Source organism: Castanea sativa, chromosome 6 (assembly GCF_040712315.1).
Source record: "Castanea sativa cultivar Marrone di Chiusa Pesio chromosome 6, ASM4071231v1".
Taxonomy (NCBI): Eukaryota; Viridiplantae; Streptophyta; class Magnoliopsida; order Fagales; family Fagaceae; genus Castanea; species Castanea sativa.
In genome coordinates, this window is record NC_134018.1 from 47,665,026 (window position 1) to 47,689,468 (window position 24,443).

The 24,443-nt window shown below is 34.0% G+C and overlaps 3 protein-coding genes and 1 non-coding gene across 4 annotated transcripts; 2 read left to right on the plus strand and 2 right to left on the minus strand.

The window, feature by feature from the left end:
- Positions 1-249: 249 nt before the first annotated feature.
- LOC142641490 (heat shock 70 kDa protein 4) lies at positions 250-3,375 on the minus strand. The gene is made up of 2 exons (XM_075815930.1): positions 3,036-3,375; positions 250-2,168 (listed from the first exon to the last, which is right to left on the minus strand). The coding sequence occupies exons 1-2, from the start codon at positions 3,247-3,249 to the stop codon at positions 433-435; spliced, it is 1,950 nt and encodes a 649-aa protein (XP_075672045.1). The 5' UTR covers positions 3,250-3,375; the 3' UTR covers positions 250-432.
- Positions 3,376-11,831: 8,456 nt separating this feature from the next.
- LOC142641571 (uncharacterized) lies at positions 11,832-12,840 on the minus strand. Its single transcript, XM_075816016.1, has 3 exons — positions 12,657-12,840; positions 12,473-12,540; positions 11,832-12,362 (listed from the first exon to the last, which is right to left on the minus strand). Exons 1-3 carry the CDS (start codon positions 12,778-12,780, stop codon positions 12,267-12,269), a joined length of 288 nt encoding a protein of 95 aa, XP_075672131.1. The 5' UTR covers positions 12,781-12,840; the 3' UTR covers positions 11,832-12,266.
- Positions 12,841-21,857: 9,017 nt separating this feature from the next.
- On the plus strand, positions 21,858-21,929 carry TRNAP-AGG (transfer RNA proline (anticodon AGG)). The gene has a single exon. It is a non-coding gene; the product is annotated as a tRNA-Pro (tRNA).
- Positions 21,930-23,488: 1,559 nt separating this feature from the next.
- Positions 23,489-23,872, plus strand: LOC142640088 (uncharacterized). Its single transcript, XM_075814183.1, has one exon. The coding sequence runs from the start codon at positions 23,489-23,491 to the stop codon at positions 23,870-23,872; it is 384 nt and encodes a 127-aa protein (XP_075670298.1).
- Positions 23,873-24,443: the final 571 nt, after the last annotated feature.

Sequence of the window (24,443 nt, forward strand, 5' to 3'; positions counted from 1 at the left end):
TAAGAAGTTTCCTGCTAGAATAATATTCTTGTGCTCTTTTTGAGCAAGAGAGCGAAAGCACCTATTGCTGCTTCCCACCTCAACCAGATAATACTCAAAATTTTCGCCAAATATATAAAATTCATAAACCAATGCGCATCTGAAGCAGAATATATAAAAATAATGAAAATAGAAAGGTAACCAGAACCATTATTGTAATAACGAACCACATTAGTTGCATATTCTACTAAGATTAACTATATATATTGCTTTTTTTTAAAGGAACCGAATAGTATATAATTTACTCAAAACTACTTCCAATGTGTGGAAGTATCCAAAAACCATGTCTATCAAACGATGGCATCAGCCAAAAAGAAAAAGCTATTAAAACATCCCAAAATAAATAAATAAATAAATAAAAACTTCAGCATGGAGGCCTAATAACCATTGACTTTAATCAACTTCTTCGATCTTAGGACCAGCACCACTGGCACCAGCGGGAGGAGCATCCTCATCCATGCCGCCACCACCCATGTCAGGGCCAGCACCCTGGTACATCTTGGCAATGATAGGGTTGCATAAGCTTTCGAGCTCCTTCATCTTGTCCTCGAACTCGTCAGCCTCTGCAAGCTGGTTACCGTCCAACCAATTAATGGCCTGATCGATGGCGTCCTCGATCTTCTTCTTGTCCTCGGATGAAAGCTTGGCACCAATCTTCTCGTCCTTGATAGTGTTCCTCATGTTGTAGGCATAGTTCTCCAATGCATTCTTGGCTTCAACCTTCTTCTTGTGCTCCTCGTCCTCTGACTTGTACTTCTCTGCCTCCTGAACCATCTTTTCAATTTCTTCCTTAGACAGCCTTCCCTTGTCATTTGTGATAGTGATCTTGTTCTTCTGCCCTGTGGTCTTGTCCTCGGCGGAGACATTCAAGATACCATTGGCATCGATATCAAAGCAGACGGTAATCTGAGGAACACCCCTGGGTGCTGGAGGAATGCCGGAAAGCTCGAATTTGCCAAGCAGGTTGTTGTCCTTGGTTCTTGCTCTCTCACCTTCGTAAACCTGGATCAAGACACCTGGTTGGTTGTCTGAGTAGGTCGAGAAAACCTGTTCCTTCTTGGTGGGAATTGTGGTATTCCTTGGAATCAATACAGTCATAACACCTCCAGCAGTTTCCAAACCATTGGACAGAGGAGTAACATCCAAGAGCAAGAGATCCTGCACTTTCTCGTTGCCCTCACCGCTCAAGATGGCAGCCTGAACAGCGGCACCATAGGCAACAGCCTCGTCGGGGTTAATGCTTTTGCAAAGTTCCTTCCCATTGAAGAAGTCCTGCAATAGCTGCTGAACCTTTGGAATTCTAGTGGAACCACCAACAAGGACAACATCATGCACAGTGCTCTTGTCCATCTTAGCATCCCTCAAACACTTCTCAACTGGTTCCATGCACTTCCTAAAGAGATCCATGTTGAGTTCCTCAAACCTAGCACGAGTAATTGTCGAATAGAAATCAATACCCTCATACAAAGAATCAATCTCAATGGTAGTCTGAGCAGTTGATGAAAGAGTCCTCTTTGCCCTTTCACAAGCAGTCCTCAATCTCCTAAGAGCTCTGGGGCTTCCACTAATGTCCTTCTTGTTCTTCCTCTTAAACTCCTGAACAAAATGATTCACCATTCTGTTATCAAAATCCTCTCCTCCAAGGTGAGTGTCACCAGCTGTTGACTTCACTTCAAAGATACCCTCTTCAATGGTAAGCAACGACACATCAAAAGTACCACCACCAAGATCGAAAATCAAAACATTCTTCTCGCCGACGCTGGTCGCCTTCTTGTCGAGACCATAAGCAATGGCCGCAGCAGTGGGCTCATTGATGATACGCATCACATTGAGACCAGCAATGACTCCGGCATCCTTCGTGGCCTGGCGCTGAGAGTCGTTGAAGTAAGCTGGTACAGTCACAACAGCATTCTTTATCGTAGCACCAAGGTAGGCCTCGGCAATCTCGCGCATCTTAATGAGGACCATGGAAGAGATTTCCTCAGCAGAAAACTGCTTCTCCTCAGCTTTGTAGTTGACCACAATCATGGGTTTATCACCTGGCCCGGCAATGATCTTGAAAGGCCAAAGCTTCATGTCATTCTGGACCGACGCATCACTGTATCTCCTACCAATCAGACGCTTAGCATCTGCAATTTTCGAACAAGCAAATACAACGTAAGCATCCAACAAAAACAGATCTATTTTTATAAGATTATGCGCACATGTTAAACAATTGTACAAAACTAATTACCACGTTTTTTTAGCCCTCATTTGAAACCTATGGTATTAGGCCAAGACATTCTGTAAGACTCAACCGAGAGAGCTAAAAGTGTTGTCTTTTTGTGTTCCGTGATTAATAATTTTTTAAGACAATATTATATTACTGTCAGAGACTTCGTCGATTAGACCAAGTAATTCCCAACTATCTAACAAAACATACAAATATTACCACAAATTATCAGATCTAATAACTCATTGCTCAAAAACATACAAATATTACCCAACAAATAGTTTTATATTTAGCTCAAAAACAAAATCACATATTTAAATACTAATAAATAAATAATATCATACTCCAACTTGTTGAAAAGGAATTTTATTTAATATTTTGGTAGTTAAATAACTCAGAAGTCAGAAGACCATTCATTACATTAAAGATAATCATTAAACGACCATCGTTATCAGTTATCACTTATCAACTACCTCTGCGAGAGTTTCTCAAAAATAAAAACTACCTCTACGAGACTACGACAACCCTGTTTAAAAAAGATCTATCGTCGTTTCCAATTCTCTGCTCATAACCATATACGATGCCCCTGATATTATGTAGGTTTTTTTTTTTTAATATTTAATTTATGGTTAAATTTCATGCTCCTGTATATATTGACGTCAAATATCAAAGCAAATAATTTTGCAATTGTAACTTAATCGAAACTAGCTCCAACATGCACAGATCTAAGCTAATGCACAAAGATTTGTGAAAAAAATTTCAAAAAAAAAAAAAAAAAACGTACCGAAGACAGTGTTGGTGGGGTTCATGGCGACCTGGTTCTTAGCAGCGTCACCGATTAAACGCTCCGTATCGGTGAAAGCGACATAAGACGGCGTCGTTCGGTTCCCTTGGTCGTTAGCTATGATCTCGACACGGTCGTGCTGCCAAACTCCGACGCACGAGTAGGTCGTGCCGAGATCGATTCCGATGGCGGGTCCCTCTCCTTTAACAGACATTTTTTTTGTACGGTCAAGATTTAAGATTCAACAATCTGAAAAGAAATCTACGGCTTAAAAAATAGAGCTTTTCTGAAAGAAACAAAGAGCCGTGATAGAATTTGCTGAGTTGTATGAGATATAGAACTGCGTTGAGAACAAAGGAGGGATTTTTATATGGGACTTTGATTCCAGAAGGTTCGGATGAATGATTCTAAGCCGTTAGATTGGATTATATGGACGGTTTGTATTTGTTTATTTGTGATGACGTGGTAAGCACCCCATATTTTTGCCACTTCTGGTTGGTTCTGGTTAGTTCTAGAGCTTTCTTTATCCTTCCGTGGGACGGAGAGTTTCCTATTTTTTCCAACTCAAACAATTAATTAATTAATTAAAGGGGGAAAGTAATCAGATATTATTGACTAGCGTAGCACCCAAAGAAAAAAAAAAAAAAACTATTTCAGTCCCCAAATTTTTTCTTTCATACATCAACTTTAAAAAGTTTGTTGGTTGTCTTTAAACTATTGAAATTTTTATTTTTTATTTCTAAACTATTAAAAATATTTTACTTTCAGTCTTTAAACTTTATAAAAAAAATTTGATTTTCGTTCATAAACTTAAAAAAAAAAAAAAAAAAACTCTTTTCATTCCTATATTCATCTCTAAACTATCATCTTTAAATTATTGAAAAATAAATTATTTTTTCATCTATATATTCGTTTCTAAACTATTAAAAAAAAACTATTTACAAAGTTTAAGGATAAAAAAAAAATTTAGGAACAAAAAATAATCTTTTAGTAAAATTTAAAAACTAAAATAGTACTTTATTTAAAAATTAATGACAATTTTTTTTCCCTCATCATATTTGGCTGTCTCTTTCCTAAAACATCTAGTAAGGAGTAGTATTTAATCTTATAAAAGTAAATATGAAACATTAGATTAAAAAAAATATTCCTCTCTTACTGTTACAATGTTACATGAGCTTTTCAAAAATTATGGGTTCTCCAAATAAATAATTTAAATATTAAATCCATAATTAGTATTAAACTATTAAAAGAAAAAAGTAATGACAGAATATTTTCCCTTTTTTTACCTCATCATCTATTGTTGTCCCTTCCATAAACTTTCTAATACTATTTAATTAGACAAGTAAATTTAAAATATTTTTAACCTTTTGTCCAAGAACCTCCTTTCTAACATGCAAATCAGTCCATGTTCAAAAATTAAGTTCCTCTCGTATTGTTACATAAGCTTTTTGAAATTCTGGCTTCTTTGTATAATGTATAATATATATATATATATATATAGGTAAAATTTGGAGAAAATTCAATTAGATTTTACAATTAAAGTCTAATTTTACATTATGCATTCTAAATTATTTATTTTTAGAGAGAGTTTTATTTCTTATTTTTGAGTTAAATGTGGGACTACATCATAAATATCTTAAGTTGTTGCGTACAAAACCAAAAAGTTTAGAATTAATGAACATAAAAAATGAATATTATGACATTTTATTGTGTCTTTAGTATTTTTCTGCTTAGATATAACTTTAGGAGGATGTGAGAGATAAAATTTACTATGCTTAAATGCCCTTAACCTTTTAAATCTCGATTTTCGCTTAAATTTTTGTTGGCCATAAAATGTTTGTTTTTTTTAGTAAAGGTATTTATAGCATAAACATGGAAAACATAGAAAAAAATTTTGAAAAATGTTTTATGCCAAAAGTCTTTTTCTTTATCTATTTCTATCTTTATAAGAAACAAACACACACACATAAGGAAGAGGTGGTTAATTTATTTGGAAAAACACTATGGATATTCTTGTAATTTGAATTTCATAGCTTAAGTAACTAAGAAATTTAATTTTTTTATGGTCATGTAATTTGCATGTAATTGTTCCTTCAAAACAATTTAACTTTTGGTTGAGTTTCAAAAAAAAAAAAACTTTTGGTTGCAATTTGCAAGTTTTTATTAAATTTGAGATAATGATTGCAATTTGCAAGTTGTAATAGTAAATGATGACATAATTCACATGACTCAGGAGTCTGCAGATGATCAACATTGTTTTTGTCCGTTGGCAACGGTCATGAAGCACAATTTCAATTTCATTGCTGCATAGTTCCTGATTTATTTTGAATCAATTTTTTCATTGAAATTTCTATATTCTTTGCAACTCTGTTTCAATTACAAAATCTGTTTTTTATTTTTTTTATAAATAAAAAAAAGTACAGTCACCAGTCTCAAGGTCTAGCCCTGTTTGAATGGAATAGATAATCATGGTTCAATTCAATTCGACTGTTGTTTTCATTTCCTTTGCTTCTTTTGTTACTTTAAATTTGAAGCCGGATAGAATTTTTTTTAAAGCAAAAAGTGGTTCATTTTTTAAAAAGTTAAAAGTTAGATTATTAACAAAAAGATTAGGGTAAATTTCACTTACACCCCCTGAGGTTTGGCCTAATGTCAACCAGGTCCATAAGATTTTAAAATTGACCACTTTAGTCCCTAAAAGACAATTTAATCCTTACTCTATTAGCCTCCGTTACTCTTTTTTTTTCCTCACCCATCACTTCTCTTCTGTCTCTCTCTCCAACTCTCTGGTTCCTCTCTTTCTCCCTCTCATCCCTCTCTCTCTCTCTCTCTCTCTCTCTCTCTCTCTCTCTCTCTCTCGTCCAAGTCCTCCACACTACTTGTTTTACTCTCTCTATGTCAGACTTGTCTTAATTCTCTTTCGTCCCAAAGCTCTTCTTTCTCTTCTCTCCATATGGTTTCCTCGTCCCTTTCTCTGACCTATTTCTCTTTGTGGTGAGCCTCGGTGGTGGGTTCACGGTGATTTGTGAGTTTTGGTTAGATTTGTGCTAGAAGATTTGGGTTTTTTTGTGGATTGGCTTTGGAATTTTGTGGGTTTTAGTTTGGATTGGGGTTGGAGGATTTGGGTTTTTTGGTTTGGATCGGCAAAGGCGTGTGGCTATCGCCTCTAGAATTTCCCATGTTGATTCATTTTCCACATTCGCTGTCACAATACACACACGCCGTCACGATCTCTACCAAGCCGTGATCCAAACATTTCCAACCTTCACACTCAATGGGTCAATTACTGAAAGCAAAGGTCAAAGAGTTGCAATTGCATGCAAGTGGATGAGATCGTGAATCAAAAGAGTGGGAAGCTCCCGAGGTGCCCTTCACATGATGGGTCACTCACTGATTCAACCTGGTTACAACATAGAGATGTGATGGAGATTTTTCATAGAGAGCCAGAGTTTGGTAATGGAGTGAGTTGTTCTAGGGTTTGACATTTTTGTGAATTTGAGAAGTTTTTTTTTTTGGGTTTTGATTTGTTAGGTTTGGTTTTGGATTTGAAGCTGAGATTGGATTTTGATTTTGTGCTGGGGTTTGACATTTTTGTGAATTTAAGAAGATTTTTTTGGGAGTTTTAATTTGTTGGGTTTGGTTTTGGATTTGAAGCTGAGATTGGGGGTTCTGGCTAGCTAAGGTGGTAGACATGGCAGATCTAAGGTTAAAGAATGGGTAGATTTGTAGTGGAGGTGGTTGTGGGTTGAGAATTTGATATTGCTCTCAATCTCCTCAATTTTGTTCCTCAAGGTGTTTTTCTCTATTTTCAAGCACACCAATCTAATTCCCTGCTTAGTTTCTATGTTATAGCATGTTTCCTGTATTAATGGGTGTTAGGGTACATTTTTTTTTACACCTAATTTTATTTGAATACCACCTATTCTATTTAAAGCCCAAGAATACTTATGCCTAACAATATTTGAAAAGCCCATGATTCAAGTCCATGGCAAAACAATTTTATCTATGGAATTCAAATTCATAATCAAAGCCCATGGTTTAAACCCATGGCAATTTATCCAAAGCCCAATTCTCATTGGCAACATCAAAGTCCAATACTCATTGGCAATATCAAAGCCCAGTTCTCGCTGGCAACACCAAAGCCCACTTCTCATTGGCAAATATTAAAGCCCAGTTCTCGCTGACAATATTTAAAACCCAATTTTCGTTGGCAACATCAAAACCCAATTCTCATTGGCAAACATCAAAAGCTCAACTTACGTTGACACTATTAAAAGCCCAAGCTAACTACTTGACACTATTTTATTAAAAGTCCAAGGTTATTAATACTTGGCAAAATACTATTATTTCACTTAAAAGTCCAATAATGAACAATACTTACTATAATATTACAAGCTCATGGAATTTATGAATTATCTATTTTCAAAACCCATGGCAATCATCTTATAAAAGCCCATGGAAAGTAATGATTATGTATCTTAGACCCATGACATTTATTTATTTCATATCATATTATAAACTCATGTTCACTATCTATCTTACATCACAACATTCATAATATTTATTTCCAACACTCATGGTAAGTATTCAAACCTACAAGCTCATCATTTAAATTATGATGCGATTATTATAAACCATGGACATTACTTACAATATGGAATTCATCATAGTAAATGTTATTTACAAAGGTATTTTGGAACTTGTCCTATTGTTTCAAACATTACAATTAATTGCCCAAAGACCCATTGCAAGTATCTATAAGAACCTAAAGAATATCTACTAATAAAAGTCCATGAGGAAGGAAAACTCATGGCAACATGTATTGTTGATTTTGTAGGATGCACACAACCTAGACCAAAGGAACCAGCCCATGTGAACAAGCCCAATCCAAGAGATCCCAGCAAGAGGCAGTGGCCTGGAAGTGGGCAAACAACCTTTGTTCATCCCTGACCAAAAGTACAACAAGAGAACCAAGTCCTTAAGGATAAACTAGGGACTGTCCCATCAGTTTTTGTCACACTCTACCTGACATGAACAGTACTCGAGGCTTGTAACATCAACTGCAACCTAAAGGATGATAGGACTCCATCACCTTCCTCAAGACTACAGCTCCAGCGGAAGGGGAGTTGAAACCCAATTATTCAAACACCAACAAATTAATGCTATAAATGTTAAAAACATTCAAGACATGATTCATGTCCCAAGCCCATGAATCCTAAAGGGGAAAAAATTGGAAACATGTGGTTTGGAGGGCATAAAGGGACCTCCAGCAGAACCCTTGAAGTAGGCTTAGAACTCGACACCTGACTTGGGGTGTTGAATCTTACTTCTTGGGGACCAAATCTCAGTTGCAGCACTAGGTTTCTTCCTTAATACTTGCCTTAATCCCATTGGCTGAACACAATCCCAACAAGCATAGCATTTAATACAAGATTACCCCAAATACTACCCATGTGTGACATTGCCCAAAGAAGCAAAACAGCCCCAAAAGCAAATCTCTCATTTTTAGGCCAAATCCAAGTTATTACTTCAGCTGTCCTGCTCCCCTGAATCAGGCCTACGTTTTTTTTTTTGGATTCTTGTTAATAAATGCTTCTCTACACTCTATTATAAAAGCATAAGCACTCAGCCCACAAACACAGCAGCTACCCTCTCTGACATTCTGGGTTTATTTGCTATCTTGCTCATGGTTTAGCCTCCCTCAAGCTCACCACTCATCATCCTTAGCCCACACTCATCTAATCTCAGATGTTCTCTTCCCTTTTTCACACAAACATAGCCCATAAATATCTCTCAACTAGTCATCAACAGACCACTCACAAAAAACTTTGATCTTGGTGTTAATCCCATCTCACTCACTCAAAATAGCCTACATTCACCTCATTCATGCCTTATAATTATACACTCACCAAAATCTTAGTTTAATACTTGCTGCACTGAGCTGGGGATCTTTCTCTCCCTTCATTTCATCCTATTTTTCCTCTTTTATTTGTAACTATGGAGCCTTTAATCCTTATTTATTATTATTATGATGAAAGATATAATGTATTTGTAACAATTGAATTTTTCCCTAACATTGATGTAATGATGGCTAAAAGTACTATAAATTCCCCTAATCGAGACACACAAGGACCCCCAGGATTGAATACCTTCATAAATTTATTTAATCATTAACTTCTGGACTTTTAAGTGTAATTTCACTTTTACCGCTGGATGCCTGATTTGAACTATGACGCTGTAAAAATAGCTAATAATATAACAAACTAACAACAATAACATGTTTATTGTGCTTTATTATTGTCTTCTTGTTAGGGTGCAACCTTCATCTCTTGCTTGGGCGGACTTACACAACACTGAAAGCCTTTGGGCTTTATTTCAAGGGCCCATTGTCGAGTTTCGGCTTGGCTATCCCATATTCTATTTGGGAACATCAAAATGTTACCCTTAACATTGGGTGAGTGAATTGAAGAGAAGTGATCTAAGGTTAGAGAGAGAGAGAGGGATTAAGGAGGAGAGAGTTACCAAGAAGAGAGTCAAGCTAACAGAGTGCTAACAGTGTTAGGGACAAAGTTTTCTTTAGGGACTAAAGTGGTCAATTTTGAAATCTTATGAATCTAGTTGGTATTAGACCAAATCTCAGGGGGTGTAAGTAAAATTTACCCAAAGGATTAAGACAAAAACTAGAAAGTGAAAAAAATTTCATCTTTTCCCAAATACTCTCTTTATCTCAACTCTCAAGGGGCACTTGAGATGTATATACCGGTTTGCCAAATGAAATAAATAAAATTTCACTTTGATTGCAAAGAAAAGGTTAAACTGCTAATTTTAGTCTTCCAACTATTGAGTAAAGTTCAATTTAGACTATCAAACTTTGTCCCTCAACATTTAAGTGAAGTCAATTTCTTCCTTAGGTCTACTACCATTTAAAATATTAATATGATTATCTAACATTGGTGTTGATAAAAGTCGTTATTAAGTATGCATTTGATTTGTATTAATGTAATGTTGCTAGATCAAGCTATACCGTTTAATTATTTTAACAAAGATCATACTTAATGATGAAATTGACTTGATTTTGAAGTCAAAGAACAAAAATTGACATTGTTAAATAGTGAGGGGCCAAATTGACACACCTATTAAGCAAGGGACCAAATTGAATTTTGCCAAATGGTTCAAGGATCTTTTTAAAAAATGATGAAAATGGACTACAAATTATTCTTCAGCAAGTTGTTGTTTATAGTTTATATTCCAAATTAAAATTTAGAAATATTTATACTAAAAAATAAAAGCCAGATATTTATGTGAATGACATGTAGAGTAATTTCTTATGAGCAAGGGACCATATTTGAGAGCTTTGTAATTCAGTAGATAGGTTAGGTACCTTCTAGTGTTTCTAATAGGGATATATAAGCTTTGTGTGGTGGCCCAACCCAAGTACTCAATGGCCTTTGGGGTTGAGCTCCCAATTTATTTGTTTAGAGTGGGTAAAGAGTTTCCTACTAGGGGTAAATCCCTTTGAGGCTAACCTAACAGCCCAAGTGAAGGAGTTTGAGACCCCACTTGAATCTTATCCGCCTATGTGTGTTTCCCATGAAGTCTCGGGCTATGTACTGAGCTTCTTTCTTTTTAATTATCTCTCTCTTTTTTCTTTTCGTTTATCACTCTCTCTTTCCCTAGATTTGCCAACCCCCTCCTCACACCATCTCTTCTCCTTTTTATAGCCTTCCTTTAGTGGAACTGCCATCATGAGGGGTGATTTTCCCAAACATGTGGGCCCCACCCTAACCCCATCTTGACCTATATTCCTAATCAAATGGGAATCGTTGCACACTTCTGAAATGACTCTATGGGAACTTGCGCCAACCTCCAAATTTATGTTTGGCAAGCAGATATCTCCAAGGCACTATGTCTCACTCTTGGTGATATCTTGTTGTGGTTGATTCAGACTATGCTATGCTTGTACCTCTCGTTACTTGTTCGGTACAACATGGGTGGGCCTGACTTATGTGGGCCTTGGCCTTAGGCCGGTATTTGATTTATGGACAATACACTTTGATTTGTTGAGGATGGAAAAATGGTAGGGGATGGAAATTTTGTAATAGAAAAATTTTAGTTTTTCCTTATGTGTATTTGACTGGGATGGAAAAGTAAAGAAATGAGAACCTTTTTTGTTTGGTTAAGAAGAAAAATGAAAGAATAAAAAATGTTGTTTGTATCAATTTACTCATATACTCCTATTACATAATAAAAATAATAAAGTGAACATTAGATAGAAAAAAAAAAAAAAAAAAAAAAAAGGAAGAAGAAGAAGAATATGAAAGAAACTAGCTTAGAATGAGGAGAGGAGTAAATGGCTATCCCCACCAATTTCTCTGCCCCTTTCTCTCTTAACCAAACAACCCTCTCATCCAAAATCTCTTCTATTTTTCCCTCTCCATTTTTCATCCCTCACAACTCACTTCAAACAAACAGGCACATAAGACTCAAATCCCCCAACCCATTTTAACTAAATAAATAAAAACAGCCACATGCATTATTATTGGTGGACGACAAAAAGAATTGCAGACGAAACGGTTGGAGTTTTGCGAAATTCGAATACTGGTGGGAGTTTGAAGCCTATAAATTAAGGAAGGACATTAGAAAAGAGGACCTCAATATTCCTACAACACTTCGTATTAGTTTCCTTAGAATAACTTAGATGAAAGACTAGGAGTTGTGTAGCAGTTAAATCCTATATTGTATTGAAGGATCGAGCTAGACTTCTTACTGATTTTTGATTGTGTTCTTCGAAAAAGATTAATACAAGTGAGTTTTCATTTCTTTTCATCGGTGATTTTATTTCACTCTTGTCTTCCAAGTTCTCTTCACTGAAGCAATTCAGGAACCCACAAAAACAAAAACAGTAAAAGTTTTGATAAACAAGTAGCATCTGTCATACGGTCTGAGATCCTTTGAGCATGCAAAAATCTCATGCCATGGCCTTCTAGTTTTTAAGATGCCACATAATTACTCAATTACTGTGATTATGTGGCCAGTACATTAATATTCTAGCTGATCATATCAAAAAGCCTCTTTATATGAATGACTAAAATAGAAAATACCCTTCTGCAAGCATGACATGATGAAAACATTAGTTCTACATGATATCTGACCAAGTACTCCACCAACAAAAATGAATCTTCACCATATTTTATGCTTGCTGAGCATGATGTAACTTGGTAACTTCCCCTCTCAGTTATGTCCAGATGGTGGGTGCTTATTACCAATAGGGTTGGGTCCTGAAGGAACCTTCTTAACATTTTCTCTGACATGAATTCCTGATTTGCTCTTTTAATGAAACCAAAAAAAGTTTTGTATTAGCCATTTCTATCATATACATAATGAAATGAAAGTAAAATAACCATACCTAGATGCCATTAAGAAGAAGTGCTACTCACCCAAGTGAATGACTTGAATTCTGTGGCTGAGCTTTTTCTTGCTTGTGCAGATTTGAGGTTGAAATCAACTATGGAAGCAACAAATAAAGTTAAGTATTTACCTTTTTCTTTTTGTTTCTTCTTTCTCAAGCTAACAGTTTAGCATGTATTATGATGTTATAGCAGGGATAGTATAGGGACTTGCCTGATTCTGCAGTGTGCATCCTCATAGCTGTGGAGTGATAACATTGAGAAGCAATAAGGATTAAGGCCAAGAAAAGACATATTTGGATCTGTTTTCTCTTCATCTTTAGCTTGAGCTTATGCATGGTGAGAGCAATTGGGGTACTTGGGCTGTGGGGGTTTATATAGGCATGAGAAATATATAAAACTTGATCAAATTACAGTTAATTATAGCTTTTTTGAAAGTATGGAATGCCATACTAAAGTGGTCTGGGAATCCAATGCTAAATCAGATTTGAACTGATAAGGCTTGAATGTTGATTTCTTGTCACTGTCCGTTGACCTCGTTTCAATTATCACCTAATAATATAAACCCATCAACGTTGTTGTACTCCGAACGCCCAACAGAAAGATTCTTTATTACAGCTGTCCGTTTTGGATTAGTCACTTATAAGTATAGTCGTCAAAATCGCGATCTGAATCGTAGAATCGCACGATTTTACGGTCCCACCTCACCAAAACATTTAGAATTGCACTAGAATTGTAAAAATGGTAGAATCATGTAGGATCCTATGGAATCCTATCGATCCTACCAAAAACATAAATTTTGGTTTTTTTTTTTTTTTTTTGTTTTGGGATAAATTTTTTGTTTTGATGAAGTTTGAAGGGCTTTTTCATGTTGTGATGATATAACTTTTTATTTTATTTTTATAAAATTGTGTTAAACTATAATGAAAAAGTTGATGTTGGCTTTGTTGTTTTTTAAGCTATAATATTGTTAAATTTGTTTGATCAATATACTAATTTGTATTCTAATATTATTAAAATATTTTTTATATATAATTTTATCAATTATGCTTGTATTTGTATATTGCTTGATTGATTTTTTTAAGCATGCTCTTTAAATGTTGTTGAGTGGTATAACTTGAATAGTTGAGTGTGAAATTGTATCTTGATGTATTTTGCAACTCTAGTGTACAAATATATAATGCCTACATAGATAATGAAATTGATGATGATGATTAGGAATTTAGAACGGCGGTTATAAGACCCTTAGAATGGGAATAATTAAATGTCCACTTCACCTTAATATTCATCTTACTTTGGAATTTCATATTGTAGTTAGCTAGTTTTCATTTGCTAACTTATTTTTTATTTCAAACTTGGAACCTAGAACTTCAAAAATATTTTCCATATGTTTTGATAAATATTTTGGTTTTTGGTTGCTAATTAAACATTTATTGAACTTTTTAGATACATTGGATCAAAACTTAAATATATTTGTTTCATTAGTATAAACTTAGCGATGTATTACATCATATGATGCAAATCTTAGTTTTTTTATGAATGAATTTATAATTTACGTGATTATTCAACATACAAAGTCATTATCAATGTGTTTTTTGCTTTAAATCTGAAAATATGTAGGACTTAAGATTTACAATCCTATCTTACGATCTACGATCCCACCTACCTTTAACGATCCTACGTAGGATCTCGATTTTGACAATCTTGCTTGTAAGTATAAGCAGTGTGATTAGTAAAGTCTCACATAAGATAATAATGATGAAAGTGAATGGTTAATATAATATAATTGGACCCAATTTATAGACTTGAAGTGTTTGAATTTTAGTAGTGTCTCAACATGTTATATCTTATATCATATGAAACCCTTATGAAGAGACTTCTCAACGGGTCAGTGATTAATTCACTCTGCTAATAATGAAACGAAATGTTTTATAAGCTAGATTAATACATATTCCCAAAACATGTAATTAATTTCAAAATTTGCAATCAATAATATTGAACTCCTTAAGGTGCTATTCTGGAACACCTGCTGTTTAAGAACATTATATGGAATCAGATTTTTGGTTTTTCATTTTTATGCCTAAAGAAAAATGTAGTCTATATAGTGTTGCTGATCATTGAGGGATCTCTCAGTAGTATTGAGAATGCTGGCGCTCTTCTGGGGCACCTGCTCTTGAACAACAGTACTGAATAGAATCCGATTTTTGTTTCTTTTCATTTTTATGCCTCAAGGAAAAGACAATCTGTAAAGTGCAGACTTTGTATAGGAAAATTGCTGATCATCAAGGCTTGTATTACTTCATAAATGTTACAATCTAGGTTTGGCCGTTTAAGTTGGCAAATTCTTGTACTAAAATGTAGTACAAAATTGAGATCCAAACACCTAAGATTTTTAGATTTTTAAATGGTAGATAAATAACATGATAAACTATCACTTGTCCAAAAAATCAAAACTTATAATTAATGGTAAATTTAATCATTCAATTATATATTGTTCTAGCAAATTTAAACAATCTAATGATCATTCCAAAAATTTTAAGTGGTATATTGAATTTGAAGCACTGCTCTATATTCTTATATATATGCTCCCACATTAATAGCTTTCAAAAGTCTAAAAGCCTTGGCAGCTATTGCAAGTACTCTATTAGCAAGTTCGGTATATAATTGACATCTGTCAATGAGAAGAAGTTGCCCATAGCGGGAACACCACAGGAGGAGGAAGACTCTTGCTTCATTGACCTCCAATGAGACAATTCATAATGATGCTTTTGGTGCTGTTGATACAAATTTTCTCTCTGGATTGCCGTATAGGTTACTTTAGGCTGTTGATTTTTTTCTCATCTAAGCTTTTCCAGGAAAAGTTGATTGGCTGTTTTGGAATCCTATTATGCATGTGGTTACGGTTGTCTTTGTATCTTGACCTCTTATTCATAAAGTTAACTAAAAGTCTATAAAAAGTGTCATTTCAATCAAGTCTCTTCTACTGGTTTACTGTGTCAATTATTAGAGTGCAAGTGAATATAGTTTCTGGTTGCTCAATAGTGAATCCCCTGTTCTTAACAAATTATTTCTTGTTTTAAATCTTAGGTATCAGAGATATGGAAGCCATGTGAGGGTGGAAATTATATGCAGTGATGCAGAGTTTATCTATAATTGAGTGAGTAGAAGGATGAAATGGGCCGAATACTTGAGTCAAATTATACACACCCTTATATCCTTTTATGAAAAGCTATACCTACTTTGAGAATTGTAACTTTAAGGTCCGTTTGGTTGGAGGGTGGAAAAATAGGAAGATAGAAAGTGATGGTAGAATAGAAAATATTTTAATTTCTCTTATTTTTGTTTAGTTGGGAGAGAAAAAGTGGAAGGATAAAAAAGGTAAGTTTGTATAAATTTACTCATATACTATTGTTAAAAATAATACCTAATTAAAACAAAAAAAAGTGACAAACAACCAAAACAAAACACAAAAGAAAGCAAAAGAAAAAAATGAGCAATGTGTAAAAAAAAAAAAAAGGTTGAAGAAGAGCAATGATACGACAAAGCCATGTGCACATGCATAAGGACATTTTTGTCCATTAAGTAGCTTCATTTTCTCTCTTCAATTTTCTCTCAATTTTGGGGAGAAAACTTTTTGGTAGACCCAAGGAGAAAACACCTGGATCCTACCATTTATTTCCGTCATTCCCACCCAACCAAACACACTCCAAAAAGATTTTCCTTCCTATTTTCTCTCCAAAGTTTTCCATCCACTCTACTTCACCTCCAAACAAACACACCTTTAGGAATTAGGCAGTATGATTACCCAATATAGAGTCACGTCCACTCCTTAAAGAAATTATGAGAAGTTAAAACTGTGTGAGGGGTGTACAATTGTTACAGTGTAATCACTAATTACCCCCTATAAGCTATGATACCCACAAAATCAAATATACGACAAAGTTTTGAATTTATATAGTTTCTTACATTCACTGCTTCATACATTTGCCTTCCTTTTGTCGTTTGTTACATTTAGGTCAAATTATTACATTATCAATCAAACTTAAAATTACCAATGGCTTTCCAAAGTAATCATGTCCATATAACTCAATCGGTTCTTGTGGGTGGGTAAAATACTATAATTTCAAAGAGGAGACGGAAGCACAACAAGGACGTCAATGATGACCAAATAGTGATGAACATCTTGTAACCTAAAAGACAACCTACTCAAAAGAAGGATCCTATATTTGACCCTAGCCAATCTAGGATTTGGGCAAAGAGGCTTTAATGGTTAAGTCAATAAACCAATGAGTGAATAAGAGAAATAAAAATGGTGTATTAATAGTGTTAAGGGCATTGTTATTAATACCGTTTCGGACCCCGTTTCGGTTTGTCTAGTGGAATGGAATATTTCGGTACCGGCCGATTTCGGCGTACCGTTTTAAGGTGTTTTGGGTTCCTAAAAATTAAATTATATATATTCTTGTAAAACATAAAATTGTCAATTCTAATAAATAAATAACTAAATTTCAAATAATACAAATCATTTAGTCTTAACTCTTAAGTCTTAAACATCAATATAACATCTATTTAACATCACACAATAAGAAGATTTAGAAGACAATAACTAAATATCAAATAATACAAAACATTTAGTCTTAACTCTTATGTCTTAAACCTCAATACAACATCAAATAATAAGAAGATTTATAACAAGTCATTACTCATTACATAAGCCCATAATAATTAATAACTAATAAGCCAACAAAATTTATAACATAATATTAGCCATCAAATAATAATTTTTTTTTTCCATAGGCCAAATCATGTACCGGCCGGAATTCACATCTCGGCCGGAATTGGCCGGAATGGCCCGAAATCTGGCCCGAGGTGGAACGATGGGTATCCTGGTACCGGTTTGTATACCGGAACGAAAAATTCCGGCCGTTTCGGCTGGAACAGAACGGAATCAATAACAATGGTTAACGGAGTAAGGTTTGCATACCTTACTCGGTAAAAGGGATGTCTTTTTATAGATCTGGGAGGGATTGGTTTTGACAAAGAAACCCATCTCCCAAGACTCACTAGTTATTTTTCCCCTTAGTTCAACTAAGATGACATATATCAAAACAACAACTCCATGGATGGGACGATGCTTAGTGACATTAAATGTGATGGTTTGTTATGGGGCACAATAATGTTGATATGAAGACAGCTAGAGCCTACTTTTTAAGTTGACAACTATGGCCAACCAACTAGGAAAACGAATTCGTAGCTTGGTGATCAGATCAACCAAGATGATTACATAGTTCAGTCTTTGGTCAAGCTGAAATTCACTGTTCACAAATCTCATTTATGTTATAACCTTTTTAATGTATCATTACTCCTAGAATAACATGAAATTTTTGTAGTGACCAACGTTGAGTGGATGATGTTGCCAAAAATCTGATTCAATGAAGAGAATGTCCACCAATGAAAGTGGAAAAAGCTCATGATCATTTTGAAACTAATGGCTTCCCAAAGTAATCGTGTCCATATAACTCAATCGGTTCTTGAGGGTGGGTAAAATACTATAATTTCAAAGAGGAGACTGAAGCACAACAAGGACGTCAATGATGACCAAATAGTGATGAACATCTTGTAACCTAAAAGACACCCTACTCAAAAGAAGGATCCTATATTTGACCCTAGCCAATATAGGATTTGGGCAAAGAGGCTTTAATGGTTAAGTCAATAAACCAATGAGTGAATGAGAGAAATGGAAATGGTGTATTGCTAGTGCTAAGGGAGTAAGGTTTGCATACCTTACTCGGTAAAAGGGATGTCTTTTTATAGATCTGTGAGGGATTGGTTTTGACAAAGAAACCCATCTCCCAAGACTCACTAGTTATTTTTCCCATTAGTTCAACTAAGATGACATATATCAAAACAACAGCTCCATGGATGGAACGATGCTTAGTGACATTTAATGTGATGGTTTGTTATGGGGCACAATAATGTTGATATGAAGGGAGCTAAAACCTACTTTTTAAGATAACAACTATGGCCAACCAACTAGGAAAACGAATTCGTAGCTTGGTGGTCAGATCAACCAAGATGATTACATAGTTCAGTCTTTGGTCATGCTAAAATTGACTGTCCACAAATCTCATTTATGTTATAACCTTTTTAATGTATCATTACTCCTAGAATAACATGAAATTGTTGTAGTGTCCAACGTTGAGTGGATCATGTTGCCAAAAATTTGATTCAATGAAGAGAATGTCCACCAATGAAAGTGGAAAAAGCTCATGATCATTTTGAAACTAATACATACTTTGCAAATTTGATAATTGTTTCAATTGTGGACTAAGTTTATTGATAACTCTCATATATTTGCAACTCTTTTCATGAATTGTCTAAGTTCGTAAGAGTTTTGTGAAACAAAATGTCTCGTGGAAGATACGTAATTCTCAAATCAAATTCCTCATTTTCAAACAAAAAACAAACAAAAATAAAAGGTTGTTGGGTTATTTGTAATCTTTGTATAATATATTTTCCGTCTTAAATATGTGTTTTCTTTTCTGCATGATTAAGTTGGAGCTTGTTCATAAAAAAAATAAAATAAAAAAGAGGAGCTTGGAGGTAATCTATTAACTATATTATAAAAAGCGGCTATGCCACTACAATGTCTTGACACTGTACATCCAGTGTTTTTGCACTGTGCAGCACTGTAGTTACAACAGTGTTTTGGTTTAGTGAGGCCTTTTTTTTTTTTCCTGTTTATTCAACCTTTTTGTTTATTCAACTAGCATTGTAACTACAGTGCCTAATTTTTTTTTCATTCAATAATCGGTTTGCGTTTTTTTTCTTTAAAATATTGATATAAGCTGACATTTATATTATTATACTAACACAACAAATTTCACAATATTTTCACAATTATTGATGTGTCAATTTCTTACAAGTAGAAATAAAATAATAAAATAAAATATGAGATTGGTTTTTTTTTTTTTTTTTTCAGTAATCGGTTTGTGTTTTTTTTTCTTTTAAATATTGATGTAAGCTGACATTTATATTGTTATACTGAAACAACAAATTTCACAATATTTTCACAATTATTAACGTTTCAATTTCATACAAGTCGAAATAAAATAATAAAATATGAGACTGTAGCCAACCACAACGGAAAATAAATATTTTAAAAAGATGTTACAACACTTATTGTTGTCACAATACACTGTAGCACTGTAGCTACAACAGTGTTTTGGTTTAGTTTTCACAATTATTGACGTATCAATTTCTTACAAGTTGAAATAAAATAATAAAATAAAAATCAGTGTCCATTCGAAACTTTTCATGTTTGCTTATTTACTTTTTCTTTTTGTCTCAATTTAAAAAATAAAATAAGTGTAAGTTTGTTGTCACATATTTAATATAAAAATTATAATTTTTTTTATCTTATATTTAGCAAAAAACTCTAGGCTTATTTTGTGTTGTTGTTTAAACAATAGTTTTTATTGTTTAAATATTAATACACTTATTTTTACAATATTTTTTCACGCACACATATTTTCACAACACTTAAATAATGTCACTAAAAATCTCTTACCAAATAGACCTTTTATTGTCAAATGGACACTCAATAGTGTTATGATGCACAATAAATTTTGCAAATGAAAATAAATGTTTTTAAAAAATGTTACAACATTTATTGTTATCACAATACATTGTAGCATTGTAGCTACAACAGTGCTTTGGTTTAGTTAGTCACTTTTTTTTTTCTTCAATAATCAGTTTGTGTTTTTTTTTCCTTTTAAATATTGATGTAAGCTAACATTTATATTGTTATACTGACACAACAAATTTCATAATATTTTCACAATTATTGACGTGTCAATTTCTTATAAGTAAAAATAAAATAATAAAATATGAGACTGTAGCCAACCACAATTGAAAATAAATGTTTTAAAAAAATGTTACAACACTTATTGTTATCACAATATTTTCACAATTGTTGAGATCTCAGTTTCTTATAGATCAAATAAAAAAAATGTTAAGTCCACAATATTTTAACATTAATTTCTATAGTGCCTAAATTTTTTTTCCCAGTAATTGGTTTGTGTTATTTTTTCTTTCAAATATTTATATAAACTAGCATATATTTATACTGACACAACAAATTTCATAATATTTTCACAATTATTGAGGTATCGATTTCTTACAAGTCGAAATAAAAAAATAAAATATAAGATTGTGACCAACCACAATTGAAAATAAATGTTTTGAGAAAATGTTATAACACTTATTGTTATCACAATATTTTCACAATTGTTGAGATCTCAGTTTCTTATATATCAAATAAAAAAATGCTAAATCCACAACATTTAACATTAATTTCACAACAAATCATAGGTAAGCTACTATTGATGGATAGCACTAGAGCTACAGTGCTTTTGATTAATTCAACTGGCATTGTAGCTACAGTGCCTAAAGTTCTTTTTTTTTTTTTTTCAGTAATTGGTTTGTTATTTTTTTTTTCCTTCGAAATATTTATGTAAGCTGGTATGTATATTGTTATACTAACACAACAAATTTCACAATATTTTCACAATTATTGACGTGTCAATTTCTTACAAGTCAAAATAAAATAATAAAATATGAAACAATAACTAATTACAACTGAAAATAAATGTTTTGAGAAAATGTTACAACATTTATTATTATCACAATATTTTCACAATTGTTAAGATCTCAGTTTCTTATAGATCAAATAAAAAAATGTTAAGTCCACAACATTTTAACATTAATTTCTACCGTGCCTAAAGTTTTTTTTTTCCCAGTAATCGGTTTGTATTTTTTTTTTCTTTTAAATATATATGTAAGTTGGCATATATATTGTTATACCGACATAACAAATTTTACAAATATTGAAGTATCAATTTCTTACAAGTAATTTCCGCCAATAATAAAATGAGAATTGGCTGAAAATATAGGGACGAAAAAGTGATTTCCGCCAATAATAAAATATGAGACTGTGACCAACCACAACTGAAAATAAATGTTTTGAGAATAATAATAACAATGTTATCAGTTTAAAACCAATAATAACTTGTCATTTAGAATTTGTTTTAAAAATAGTATGAATGTAGCATTTCTCTAAAATAAAATAAAAAATATCTATTCAGATCTTAAAAATGAAGATATTGTGAAAATATTGTGATATTTTGTTGTATTCTTAGACTTCTTTTTCAATATAGTCAAATTAGGTGAGCCAAAATTCACAGTTTTACACACAAAATTTATATTAATTTTCTCACTACTGGGGGCAGCAAGTGTCTTACACATGCAGCCAATACTACTAGTTTGTAAAATAGGTATCCGTGCTGACTTTTTATGTTCCTTGATCCCTTGTTAACATGGGCTATATAATTGATTTGGACAACCAATGTCAAACGGGCATTTGGTCTAGTGGTATGATTCTCGCTTAGGGTGCGAGAGGTCCCGAGTTCAATTCTCGGAATGCCCCTCCTCTTTTTTCAGGCTTTTTGATGTGGGCCAATGCCTATCTTTTTGGGTTCCTTTGGATTACTTTTTCAGCCCACTAATTACTAATTCTTAGCCTTCTCAAGGCCTTTAAGTCAATTCCTTCTGACTTCTGAGCCCGACTAGGATTGCCTTGTTGCCATTTGCGTCTCCAATATCTGTTTTAGTGTCCAAATTTTTCAAAACTAAAAACTAAACTATCTTCTTGCTCAAACAATTTGCCGAAACTGAATTTGGATTTCTAAACCACAAACGTTTGAGTTCTAAAACCAGAAAGAGGACAAAATAATAGTAGGCTGCATTTGACCTGGTTTTAGTCTCTTAGAAATGTGCACAAATTAAAACTTAAGTTTATGAGACCATGTGATGATATATAAAGTTTAAACTTTAGTGTTACGAATAATTAAGAGTTTTATAACTCAACAATCTTTTAGTACTTCCAACAAAGATATTTAAGGATCAAATCCTCATTTTTCCAACAATCGATTTTTTTTTTTTTTTTAGTGTCATGCACTTGATGCTAGTTTCAGATGCCAAACTCTCCATCTCCAACTTTAAAGTGAAGACAGAAATCCATCTCACTTAAAAGTCTTTGTCAAAAAAGAAAAAGGAATCCTTCAATTTGGCGGATTAGAGATTGTGAAATCAAAGATTAAAGTCCTAGTTAGGAGCCTTGGGACCTGGGAATTGGAAGCAATATTTTGCATGTATGTCAAGCACAAAACTATTAACTTAAATTAAATTCAGTTCTTTAATACTATACTTTAAGTTTCCAATTGAATTCAATTTCCTGATTGTATTAATCCTTAAAATAAAAATAATATCATTCTCTTTTAAAAAACCAGCTAAATTCACTCACGTGTTTCATTAAATAATATAATTATGTGATCGAATTTTATTGAAAAATATATGATTTACACTTTAATAACTGTACATAAGATTTACCCTTTGTATATATACCACCTGTATCTTCCATTTACATTGAACCGATAAGAAAAAAAGTGTACACAGGGTACTTTAATGGAGTCTAAAACAGAATGATCACACAGAAGAAAAAAAAAAAAAAAAATTAGATAATGAAGCAAAAAAAATATTATTCCTCCAGAGAATCTTATATTGGCTAACGCATTTTGTGCTGAGGTCCAATCCGAGGCATCTCAGCTCTGCTCATTGTATGGTAGAGAAGTAAAATACTAAAATCTTTAGGAAAATTATTACTACCCAAAGTGAAAGTTGTTCATAGTTATACCCAATCCAATGGAGAGGGAGAGACTAAAACGATCTGAAGAAGAAGAAGACGCTCTGGCCCGAAGTACTAAGAAGTTCAAGGAAAGCCATTACACACTGGGGGAGAAAGAGAATGTGCAAGACACGAAGCAAGGGAGTTACAAGGATAAACTGGTGGGGGCGATACCCGGAGCTTTCAAGCAAGCTTTTGGTTTTGGAAACTCAATGCACGAGGACCTAGAATCAGACACACAAGATGACAGCCTTTAGGAAGGCAGTACCAAAGTGCTCTTTTCAAAAGAGGAGAAAGCACGCATGAGAGCCCCATGGAAACATGCTCTCATCATTAAGCCATTTGAAAGAAAGGTGGGATTCTCATTCCTAGACTGCATTGACTTGGGAATGGATTACTTCCTTGTCAACTTTGAACTAATTGAGGACATGGACAATACTCTGAAGGGAGGCCCTTGGTTCATTGGGCAACAATTCTTGGCTATAAGGCAATGGGAACCTGAGTTTAAAGCCTCCTATGCTGATTTCTCCTCAGTCACAGTTTGGATAAGACTGTCTGAGCTGCCTATTGAATTCTATGAACCAGCTGCTCTGCTGAAGATTGGTAAGGCAATTGGACCTATCCTACACATTGACACCAATACTGTGAATGGTGTGAGAGGGCGGTTTGCACGTATATGTGTTTAGGTTAACCTAGAAAAACCCCTTATCAAAAAGGTGTATCTTGGAAAACTTGAGCAAAGTGTTTTATAAGAAGGAATTAATACTCTCTACTTTGCATGTGGAAGGATAGGACACAAGAGGGAAGCTTGCCCCTATGTTATCAAAGAAACGATCAAAGAGATAGCAATGGAACAGAACCATGAGTCATAAAACAAGGGTAACACTCCTCAGGCGAGAAAAGAAGGGGAGGAGAAGAAGGAGAGCTACAGTGAATGGATGGTCGTTTCACGGCGTAAAACAGCAAACAAGGCCAATGCCAGGATTTCGAGGCCTGAAATAAGTGACTCGGCTGAGACGACCCAACCATAGAGTGCCAATGATGATCCTCGATTATCGGAGAATGACAGGACAGAGGAGAAGAAAAAGGCTAGCTAGTTGCAGTCTAGAGAAACCCTTAGGGAGGCTGACAAGACCCGAGGTCAAGTCGAGGGAAACTCAGGGCAACTAGGCGTCTCGGTGGTGATGGAACAAGTGCAAAGACTAAACTAAAGACCAAGGAGATAGTTGGTTCTCAACAAGATGGAGTGGGACCCAA

Excerpts from the sequence above, each read along its gene's own strand:
- LOC142641490 (XM_075815930.1), bottom strand. The coding sequence starts at position 3,249 with ATGTCTGTTAAAGGAGAGGGACCCGCCATCGGAATCGATCTCGGCACG. Across the intron at positions 2,169-3,035 it reads CCCCACCAACACTGTCTTCG|ATGCTAAGCGTCTGATTGGT; the intron begins GTACGTTTTTTT and ends CGAAAATTGCAG.
- LOC142640088 (XM_075814183.1), top strand. The coding sequence starts at position 23,489 with ATGAGAGCCCCATGGAAACATGCTCTCATCATTAAGCCATTTGAAAGA.
- LOC142641571 (XM_075816016.1), bottom strand. The coding sequence starts at position 12,780 with ATGCATAAGCTCAAGCTAAAGATGAAGAGAAAACAGATCCAAATATGT. Across the intron at positions 12,541-12,656 it reads GATGCACACTGCAGAATCAG|TTGATTTCAACCTCAAATCT; the intron begins GCAAGTCCCTAT and ends TTGCTTCCATAG. Across the intron at positions 12,363-12,472 it reads AATTCAAGTCATTCACTTGG|AGCAAATCAGGAATTCATGT; the intron begins GTGAGTAGCACT and ends TTTCATTAAAAG.